The sequence below is a fragment of the Stegostoma tigrinum genome, chromosome 4, assembly GCF_030684315.1.
Source record: "Stegostoma tigrinum isolate sSteTig4 chromosome 4, sSteTig4.hap1, whole genome shotgun sequence".
NCBI lineage: Eukaryota > Metazoa > Chordata > Chondrichthyes > Orectolobiformes > Stegostomatidae > Stegostoma > Stegostoma tigrinum.
In genome coordinates, this window is record NC_081357.1 from 92,212,653 (window position 1) to 92,223,641 (window position 10,989).

The 10,989-nt window shown below is 41.0% G+C and overlaps 1 protein-coding gene across 4 annotated transcripts; it reads right to left on the minus strand.

The window, feature by feature from the left end:
* Positions 1–267: 267 nt before the first annotated feature.
* Positions 268–9,693, minus strand: bag2 (BCL2 associated athanogene 2). 4 transcript variants are annotated; one of them, XM_048531743.2, is made up of 4 exons: positions 8,437–8,796; positions 5,256–5,356; positions 4,459–4,568; positions 268–2,359 (listed from the first exon to the last, which is right to left on the minus strand). In XM_048531743.2, exons 3-4 carry the CDS (start codon positions 4,535–4,537, stop codon positions 1,890–1,892), a joined length of 549 nt encoding a protein of 182 aa, XP_048387700.1. In that variant the 5' UTR covers positions 4,538–4,568; positions 5,256–5,356; positions 8,437–8,796; the 3' UTR covers positions 268–1,889. The 4 variants fall into 4 exon arrangements, with proteins under 4 accessions (XP_048387700.1, XP_048387697.1, XP_048387698.1 ...); XM_048531740.2 differs by lacking the exons at positions 5,256–5,356; positions 8,437–8,796 and adding an exon at positions 8,850–9,693; XM_048531741.2 differs by lacking the exons at positions 5,256–5,356; positions 8,437–8,796 and adding an exon at positions 8,850–9,246 and having other exon boundaries at positions 269–2,284.
* Positions 9,694–10,989: the final 1,296 nt, after the last annotated feature.

The window sequence follows — 10,989 nt, forward strand, 5'->3', positions numbered from 1 at the left end:
AACGTCTGCCAACAATTCATTTTCTCTAATTATTGTTTCCCATAGGGACACAATTGTTGTAAACGTTAACAAAGCTTGAAGTTAGAATTAATCACGATTAAGTGACCTGAATTGGGAAATTATTCTTTAGTTGAACCCTCATCAAGACACCAAACTTCTGAGTTATTATTGTATTAGCAGTTTAGCTGTGACATTAGTTTGCATGCTATTTGTCAATTCATGTTGCAGTTTGTTCAGACATATCAATTTTTTTCATCTTAATATATTTTATTCAAGGAAATGCACATCATATCTGCAAGTACAGAGCTCATTTTCATTTGGATCTGCAGATATCTAGAGCTGAAAATGTCAGAAATGAAGAACCTTGTTTTATTTGTGGCATTTCTATAAATGCCAGTTTGGAGTCTTTATTCACAGCAGTGACAATCGACTTCTAAGAAAGCTGCTACAGAAAAAAACCCACTCATATGTGGTGAGTAATGCAAGCGTACAATAATATTTCAGCCGTGCACTTGTAGGAAGAATCAGCTAACATTTTTGCTCTTTTGTGTCTTAGTACAATATCATCACCATCGATTCCAGTCAGTATTTTAAAATCTTTAAGACACATGTTAAATGGAATTATTGAGTCAGAGTTTCCACTCTGATGCACTTTTCTCTTTCTGCCCAAAATCAATTAAACCTGACCTCAGAAACATGGAGTTTCAAAAACAAATTACATAATGCCAATTGCGGTTCCATAATTTTATTTTAAAACAATAATTCTAATTTAGTGCCTACAAAAATACATTGTTCTTAAAGCTGACCACACCTCAAAATACAATTAATCCCCATGCAGCATTATGACCATTTCTGCTTGTTGGCAAGCCTTTAAGAAGGCTTTTAAAATTACATTTTCTCTTTTCACAAGAACATATGAGCACATGTTCAAGATTTTTTTTAATATAATAAAACTAATTTGCTAAGAAACTGACAGTTTTACACCATTAAAACTGGTAAGTAGACCTGTATAGAATGGTTTAATATCATTCCTTTTATGTAAAATCAGGTTACTTAGTTACATTGTGGGAGATTTCCCTAATCAGAGCACAGGCAGTCACAAAAATAATTGTTATTGTGGATGTTGTAATTACTAATCATGTTCTGCACTAAAACAATCCTCATCAGGAATGTGTGCATATGAAGAATGAAAGTCTCCACTAACCATACAATTGCAAAATGACCAAAGCTACACTGGACAGTAGTATATTCAACTGGAAATTGACTTTGGAAGTATCTATCTCCTGATTATGGGAAGGATTTACCACCTACTACTATTCCGGCAGTATCTCCAGGCTCTTAAATCATCTCACATTCTTCCCATCTAGGATTCCTTTGAGGGGGACATTACTCCTTGATGTGCCAGTGCTGCTGTTATAGTCAACATATCTTGGGTTGCATGTAGTGATACCACAATTACCAGTGAGATTGAGATGACTGGATAATCGCTTCTGATAAGTACGCCTGGAGACTGAACTGATGATGAGTGGGATTGGTTTATGGACATAAATTGTTTTATGTAACTATCCTCCACACTGAATTAATTATGCAAATGTAATCTTGCTTTTATCAGCAGATTTTATAAGGCCATGAGTTCTGTTTGCTCTATTTTCATAAGCATGATTTGATGCAATTAGCAGTGACACCTTTAAACAGACTCTATAGACTGTGTTTTCTGCAGCTTGTAGTTTAAATAGATGGTTTGCTGAGTTAATAGACCTCTCTTGCTATAAAAGAGACCATCTGCCGTGAGTTTTGCTACAAGTCATCCGACATCTAACTCACTGACACGATTGTGTCAATGCGGCCAAGTATGTTTTGTTGTTTAAATAGCACAGGCATGGAGTGATTCAGTAAATATGATTGTAGTTGCCAGGCTTTGCTTTCTGCTGGTCCAACAGAGTAATCGATCTGTTAGCATTGGAGACATTTCTAATCAGCTTTTCCAGTCTGCTTTTGATTTTTTTCTGATCTTCCAAGGCACAGCCTATGATTATGGATTGGAACTTCTGGTCAACTGGGCCCCGAGGGACATCAGAGGAGCAGGCATTGTAGAGAGCCATTAAGCAGTTCTTGGTGCTTCTCAAATCCTCCAGGATCTTGCTGACCACCTCATCAATCACTGCAGTGGCCTTGCTGAGGGCCTCCTCCTGCTGAAGGCTCCGGATTGTTTCCACAGAAACTGTCACTGTTAGGGTTCGGCCAATGAGGCGATCGGCTGTTAAGTTGAGTTCTTCCCGTTCGCCTGTGTAAAGATTGGAATAGACCGAGCAGTAAAATGACATCCAGATAGAACTTGTATTTTCATCTGTGTTTGTATCTAGACATGGGTAATATAAGTTATAATCTTTTTGCTTATCGTCAATCATGCCTTATTTGTTTATCTTAAATTTAAATAAAAAAATTCCAAAATACAATAATGTTATGGATGTGAAGCACCTTGGGACAATTGACTATGTTATAGAAAAATTTAGCAATTAGGTTGCTTCCATGCTTTTGACTTTAATTCATTAGTGGGATTTGGGCATCACTAGCTGCTAGCATTTATTACTATCTTTAGTTGCCCTTGAGAAGGTGGTGGTAAGCATCTTCTCGAACTGCTGCAATCTGTGTGCTGTAGGTTGACCCACAAAGGTCGTAGGGAAGGGATTTCAGGATTTTGACCCAGCAATACTGAAGGAACAATGATACGTTTCCAAATCTGAATAGTTTGGAGGGGAACTTGCAAATAGTGGTGTTCCAATGTACTTGCTGCCCTCTTCTTTTTAGATGAAAGTTGTCATGGGGTTGGGGAATTTATGCAGTGCATCTTACAGATGGGACATGCTGCTGTTTTTGTGTCAATGGTGAAGGGAGTGAAGGTTTGTGGATATGATGCCAATCAAGCAGGTTGCTTTGTCTTGGCTGGTGTCAAGTCTCTTAAATGTTATTGGAGCTGCTCTTTAAATGTTATTGGAGCTGCTCTCAAAACAGCAAATGGGGAGTATCCCTTCACACTCCCAACTTGAGTCTTGTGGATGGTGAACAGGCTTAGGTTAGTCAACTTGCCGCAGAATTCCTAATTTCTGACTGGTTCTTGTAGTCACTTGTACTATATAGCAAATTCAGTTCAGTTTCTGGTCAACAGTAGCCTCCAGGATGTTGATAATGTGGGATTCAATGATGTGTCACTGAATGTCAACGGGACATAGTTATGAGAGATATCGCCTGGCATTTGAGTGGCATGAATGTTACTTCCCACTTTGCAACTTACGGGGAGGCAATGGCTACTGGTATTATCACTAGACTATTTTTGCAGAAACTCAGCTAATATTCTAGGGACCGGAGTTCAAATCCCACCCTGGCAGATGGTGAATTTGAATTTAATAAAAAATCTGGAATTAAGAATCGATTTGATGACAATAAAACCATTGTTTATTGTTTGGAAAAAAAACCAATCTGGTTTACTAATGTCCTTCAGGGAAGGAAATCTGACACCACATACAACTCCAAACCTACAGCAATGTGGCTGACTCCTAGCTATCTGGGCAATTAAAAACAGGCAAATAAATGCTGGCCTAGCCAGAGATGCCCACATTCTATGAGTGACTTCCATGAAGATCATGTCCAGGACTTGCTGCATTTGGATATGGACTGCATCAGTATCTGACTGAGCATTTTGAATATAAAAATGGCTGGACTATAATCAACACAAATATACCTGCTGATTTCTCTGTGTAATGTTTTCTGATTAAACCTGTACAAATTAGTGTCTAGATTGAGTCAAATCATTTTATCGGATTCAATTCCAAATCTTACGACTTGCATGCTTCTCTCACCAAGTAAGCTACTGATATTATAAAAACTGAAAGAACTGCGGATGCTGTAAATCAGGAACAAAAACAAAGTTGCTGGAAAAGTTCAGCAGATCTGGCAGCATCTGCGAGTGCAACAACAGAATTAACGTTTTGGGTCTAGTGACCCTTCCTCAGGACTGATGTTATGTTGTATCCCCTTCATCTGAGAACCCACTTGCTTCTACTTCTCTCTCATTCTTGAGTTCCAACATTTTAATATAGAGGAAGGGAGTTTGTCTGACAGTATTGATGCATTAGTAGGAACTCGAAACACCAGAATATCATTTGAATAGTGACTAAAGGCATAGGGTGCAATAAGGTTAATGGTGAGGAGAGATCAGGCCTTGCTGAGGAAAGGTTTGGGTGGAAAGGATGTAGGTGAACACACAGGCCCCTTCTTGAGTTGTGAAAAGTGAAGATTTTGGGAAAATGGGACTGACATACTACTTCTGTCAAAGAAAAGATGTGTTAAGTCTAAAAGCTGCAAATTTAAAACCGAGCCAGTTGCGATTTTCTTTTTCCAGTCAAGTACATGTATTCTCACTCAGAATTTCAAATAAGCAAGTCTTAGGCAAGGGCTCACCATCACTAATATGCTTCATATCCTGGCTGTTCTGCACACTTTGGATCAGTTCCAGGAGGGTCTCCTTTTCTTGCTCCATTGAAGCTGCTGCTTCCCGCAAAGCTTCCACCCTGAAATGACAACATTCACACTTTTTCAGTGTTGGGCACAAAGTTGTGACTTGGATGGAATATCAATTACTCGAGGAATGCGTTATGAGTACATCTTCCTAAATGATCACCTCAGAGTCCCAAAGCACAGGAGGAAGCCATTTGTTATGCTTCTGTTGTTATCCCGTTTGTCAAAATACCCTAGCCCTTGCCCAAGACCCTGCATCCTCTCCCCTTTGGAGAAATATCTCAATGTTTTAGTCGAAATCACTGTTGAATTGCCTATGCCTTTCAAACAGTTCCATCCAGATCATAAGTCTCTGCACAAAAAAAATCTGCTCAACTTATCTCAGTCTCTTATTAATTACTTGAAATCAGTCCCCTCGTATTGACCCTCCTGCTGGTTTCTCCCTATCCATTCTATATCAACAGCCTTCATCATTTTAGACACCTTGACTAAATTTCCTGTCACCCTTCTCTGCTCAACGGAGAATGATTTTAGCTTCACCTGTCTTTAATACAGAGTAAAACCACTTACCAAATTAAATAGCATTGTAGTTGTTATAAATCAACTTGTTTGGACATGGTATGTCACAGGTTCATGGCAGGTGGAGCTTGAACCCTGTTTTTCCAGCCCACGGTATGGAACACTACTTCAAGGCCCCATAAATGCCATTGAAAGGTGACTAAATTAATTTATTTCAATACCTTTTTCATTGATTCATGATAAAGACTTCTGTTACAGACATTCTGCACGTTGATTCCTTTCTCAATAATTTGTCCAATGTGACTGTCCCATCCACTTTTGCCTGGAGAGTTGATGGTAAAAGCAAACATACAATTGTCTATAGACAATAAACAGTAACCAAAGAGAATTTCCCACTCTACCTGGCATGCAAACAGAGGGTTAATTGCAAGTTTTAGTGATGGTCAAAACAACAATACTTGAAATCCTTGTTGAAAATGTTTCTGTATTGTGCCAATGGAACACTAGAAGGGAAGTAATCTGCATTTATTTCATGTCATCTGCCAACATCAGTAGTTATGCTGTATCTCATGATCACAAGACATTCAAAAGGCTTCATTGAAGTTCTACACGCAACTTTGAATCTGTGGTGTGCTTGTCTTTTGGATCAAAATAAGAGGTTTGGTCACAGCAGGAGCCTGCACGTGGAAACTTTTAACATGGGGGGGGGGGGTGTTGTTCTGGAGCTATCACATGGTTCTGGCTGACCAGGAAACTTTCCAGCTCCTAAACCCACCATAAGTGAAATGGAATGATTTAGAAAGTGATAGTTCTGACAAACCTTCCACAAAGGATGCAAAATAGTAATCAATTAATCGTGTTGGTTTTGTTAACCATTTACTGTTAATCAGAGATTCATACATTACAGAAGAGCCCTTCTTCCCACGAAGTTTATGCCAGCAAACTACTACCTACGCTTGTCTCGTTTTCCCTCACTAGGCCCATTGCCTTGAATAATATGACATTTCAGATGCTCGTCCGAATACTTTTTAAAAGGTTATGAAGTTTCCCCCCTCAGTTACACTTTCTGGCAGTGCATTTCAGACCTTTACCACTTTCTCAATGGAAATGTTTTACGTCAAATCCCCTCAACCTCTTGCTTTTTTCTTATAAAATTATTCCGTTGTTATTTCTGTTCACCCTGTCTGTGCCCTTCATAATCTGATACAACTCCATCAGATCCCACCGCAACCTTCTCTGCTCCAAAGGAAACGACCCAAGCTTATTCAGCCTTAATTCAAAGCTGAAATGCTCCATCCCAGGCAACATCCTGGTAAATTTCCTCTGGACTCCTGCAGTACAGTTACATCCTTCCAATAGTGTGGTGACCAAAACTGCACGCAACATGCCAGCTTTGACCTAACCAAAGTTCTCTATGGTCCAACATGACCTCCCTATTCTTATAATTTACACCACAACTGATAAAGGCAATCGTCCCAGAGATGCCTTCTTAACAACCCTATTAACTTGTTCTGCACCGTCAGGGATCTGTCGACAAGAATGTCAAAATCTCTCTATTCCCTTGTCTGGTGTGGAAGAAGGAACAAGACATTTAACAGGGTTAAAATCCATCTGCTACTGATTTGCCCAGCTGACCAATTGTCTCTAACCTCAAACTAACGCCTTCCTCTACACTGCCAAAAAAACCCAGCTAGTCTTGTCATCCACAATCTTATTTATCATCATTGATAAATATCACAAACAATCAAGAACTCAGTACCGATCCCTGTGGTACACCACTGCACACTGGGCTCCAGTCTCACAAACAACCATCTATCACCACCCTCTGTCTCCTGGAACGAAGCCAATTTTGGATCCAACTTGCCAAGTTACTTTGGATCCCATGAGCTTTTACCTTTTTTATCAGTTTTTGATTTGCAACTTTGTCAAAGGCCTGACTGAAATCCATATAAACTGCGTCAAACTACCCTACCCTGATTCAAACTCATGGTTAACTCCTCGAAAATTTCCACCAGATTTGCTGGCATGACTTCCCTCTGATAAATCCCTGCTGACTATCCGCGTCAAACCTTGTTTTGCTAAATGGAGATTAATTTTCTCATTCACTACTTTCTCCGATAATTTCCCTACTACTGATGTTAGTTTGAGTAGTCAATAGTTCCCTGGCCTATTTCTACCACCATTATTGTAAAATGGAACCACATTAGCTGTCCTCCAGTCCTCTAGCACATCCTCTGTAGCCAGAGAAGACTTAAAAATTTGGGTCAGAGCCCCTGTAATTTCCTCCCACGTCTCCCATAGCAGCTTGGGATACAACTCATCTAGAACTGGGATTTGTCCCCACTTTTAAATCCACCAAAATCTCCAATACCTCATCACTTCTTATATTTACAGTACAATATTTATTAGCAAAACAGATCAGAGAAAATGCTGCCTAGAAAGCAACTTTTTTAAGGGAATTTGTTAGTAATTTTTGAGGATGCAGTATAAGACGGTGTCAGATGTTTCTGTAGATTTAGCCATTCGCTCATTTTCATATTTGCTGAGAACAATTTAAACTACAAAAGCTAAAAAAAGTTTTAGTTTGAATATCTGTTAAAATTATATTGATTAACCATTTAAATGTTATTAGTTTAAGACAGGTAATTTTTAAACAATATTTACATCCCTAACTTACATAGCAATCAAGCCACAAGGCACGATCAACCTGAAGTTTCTGGCCCAGAGATAGTGATGCTAGCCGCCGGGTCACAGGCCTGTTTTGAAACTGCTATTTTCTTCCTCAATGTTTTCTTCAACAACATGCTGAAATGTTATAACACACCTCGCAGGCAGGTGGGTCTTCAACCTAGACGCCCTGGTCCAGGGATAGGGACATGACAACTGTGCAATTAAAATTCTTAAAAGCCTACTGCACGTTTATTTCCCAGGCTGTCTTCCATTCCAAGTACTGGTCAGGCCTGAATTGCTTAGCTTCTAAAATCAGACAAGATCAGTCATTTTCAGACTGGTATCGTTTTAGTCACTATTGTATTGACATGTAATTCTCAACTGCAGGAATAATTCAGAGTATTCATTGTGAATAAACGGGAATCGGGCACACAGCATATTAGTGTAAGTTTACCAAACCTTAAAAACAAAATGGGTTTTCAAGTTTTAGCAGTTGAGGCCACTGCAGTTCAAATGCAGTATCAATGCTGCTGCAAAACCTTTTGTTTAATCAATAATCATAAACCTGTGTCCTTTGATCAGGAGCCCCGCTTCCCGTCGGCTTTCCCCTGTGAAAACTCCCCAAGATTTTGAACAGCCCCATATTAGTGCTGTCTCCGGTCTTCCCGGCTGAAGGCCGAAAGAACTCTGTGCCTGTGATCCGATATTTTAAAAAATCAGAGCTGTACACACCGTTTACTGCTGACTGAAAGCTACAGTTGTATGCACCGAATATCACTAAGAGGCCAACTGCTGGGTAAGACGGGACGCGGCATGATTACGATTTGACAGAGCCTCAACGACCAGGCGAGAGGCACAGAGAGAGAGAGAGAGAGAGAGACAGCTAGAGAGGGGGCGGCGACAGGAAGTCTTCACTAAAAATAAAATCAGAAGTCTCTTTCCGATTCGGTAAGGCCATCCTGACCTCAAGGATTTTTTTTCTGTTTAGGATCCCAAAGAACAATTCCAGAAAATAACAATTACATTTTTCACCTTTTTAAAAAAAATTATAACAAATACGAGGATTACACTCGTTTCTCAACCTGTGTGTTATTTTTGTTTCTGTATGAACCGCTTTAAAGGACGGGACTGGTGTCCTCTCCTACCTCAGCTCTAAGTTGTCCAGTGTCTCCAGGAGCCGCCCCGATCGATCTGCCATGGACATAGAGCGGAAGAACTTGTTTTCTACATCGTTCCCCTTTACCTGATTGATCTTAGACTGGGCCATGATGCTGACAAGTTTCAGGGCTGTCAACTGGCCTTTCTCTCTCTCTCTCCCGTTCCTCCGGGAATCTTGGTTCCTCTTGTGGGATCTGCTCGTCTTCCTGTGGGAGATGAAGATTTCCAAATAGGGTGAGGACTCCCCCACTGTCCAAGGAGGGAGGGGTGGGGGGTAGGGTGGATAAACCTCTACTCACAGGAAAGAAGGATGCAGAACAGAGGCAACAGAAATCTCTCAGTCCCTGGCTCAGATTTATTCCTGGCCAGTGGGTTTTCTAGAAAAAAAAACTCAGCAGGCGCCAAGCAATATATTTAGCAAGGCGCATTTTTTCAATCTTTCCAGTCAACTGTTGATGGAGATTGTGAACATGTCAAAATCTTTTTTTAAAAAGTCTTTTATCCTCGTGTTTATTCTTTGTGAAACACTAATGTAAGCTGGAATTTCTTTTTCTGGACGTGATTCGTTCCATTTCCCACTCCGTCACCACCAAGTTCCCCTCTGAGCCCATATCTTGCTCTTCCTTCAATATCTCCAAAGACTGCAATGATTCAAGACTACAACTCACCACCAATAAATTAAAAAAATCGTTTTTTTTCAACCCTATTTTGAGATGAATGGGCTCATTTAAAAATGCTATGAGACGTACCAGTCTACCAAGATCGGGAATATATTGTTCTTTGATTATTCTGAAGTTGGATCTAGTCTTGGAGATCCGTGTGACAGTGAGTTGCACATATTCACCTCCGAGTCCGTTAGTTGCGCACGCTTTTAAGACCCCTGGTGATATGTGCATCCAGTCTAGGCTGACACTACTGCCCAGTATCGAGGATGTCCTTCACTAATGAAGGTGTTGTCTTTGAGATGATATGAAATAGATTGTCTTTCAGTGGCGCAAAAAATGTCGGTAGTTTTTTTAAAAAAAAAGAGTCCTAGCTAATAGTTCTCCCTTAATAAACATCACTTAAAATCTACTTGATCATTGTCAAGTGCAATGTAAAATGTTACAGTACTTCAGCGGCTGCAAAACACTTTGGAGTATCTGAAACCAATAAAAAAATACTAAATAGACATTTCAGGGATAGTAGGAACCTGCAGATACTGGAGAATATGAGATAACAAGGTATAGAGCTGGATGAACACAGCAGGCCAAGCAGCATCAGAGGAGCAGGAAGGGTGAGGTTTCAGGTCTAAACCCTTCTTCAGAAATGGGGGATGGAAAGGCGGTTCTGAAATAAATAGGGACAGAGGGAGAGGTGGAAAGAAGATGGATAGAGGAGAAGATAGGTGGAGGAGACAGACAAGTCAAAGAGGTGGGGATGGAGATAGTAAAGGTGAGTGTAGGTGTGGAGTTAGGGGGGGGGGGGAATAGGTCAGTCCAGGGAGGGCACACAGGTCAAGGCTGGTAGGTAGGTGATGGGGGTGGGGCTTGAGGTAGGAGGAAGGGATAGGTGGGAGGAAGGGCAAGTTAGGGACGCAGGGACAAGTTGGGCTGGTTTTGAGATGTGGTTTGGGGAAGGGAGATTTTTGGAACCTGTGTGAAGTCCACATTGATACCATTAGGCTGCAGGGTTCCCAAGCAAAATATGAGCTGCTGTTCCTGCAAACTTTGGGTGGCATTGTCGTGGCACTGCAGGAGGCCCAGAATGGACATGTTGTTGAAGGAGTGGGGGGGGGGGGGGGGGGGAGAGTTGAAATGGCTCGTAACTGGGAGGTGCAGTTATTTGTTGTGAATCAAGCGTAGGTGTTCTGCAAAGCGGTCCCCAAGCCTCCACTTGGTTTTCCCCGATGTCGAAGAGGCCACATCCGGAACAGAGAAACAGTATACCACATTAGCAGATGTGTTTTGATGTGGAAAGTCTTCTTGGGGCCTGCGATGGGGGTGAGGGGGGAGGTGTAGCACTTCCTGCGGTTGCAGCAAAAAAAATGCCCTGGGTGGTGGGGCTGGTGGGGAGTGTGGAGTGGACAAGGGAGTTACAGAGAGCGCAGTCCCTCTGGAAAGCAGATAAGGGTGAGGAGAGAAAAAT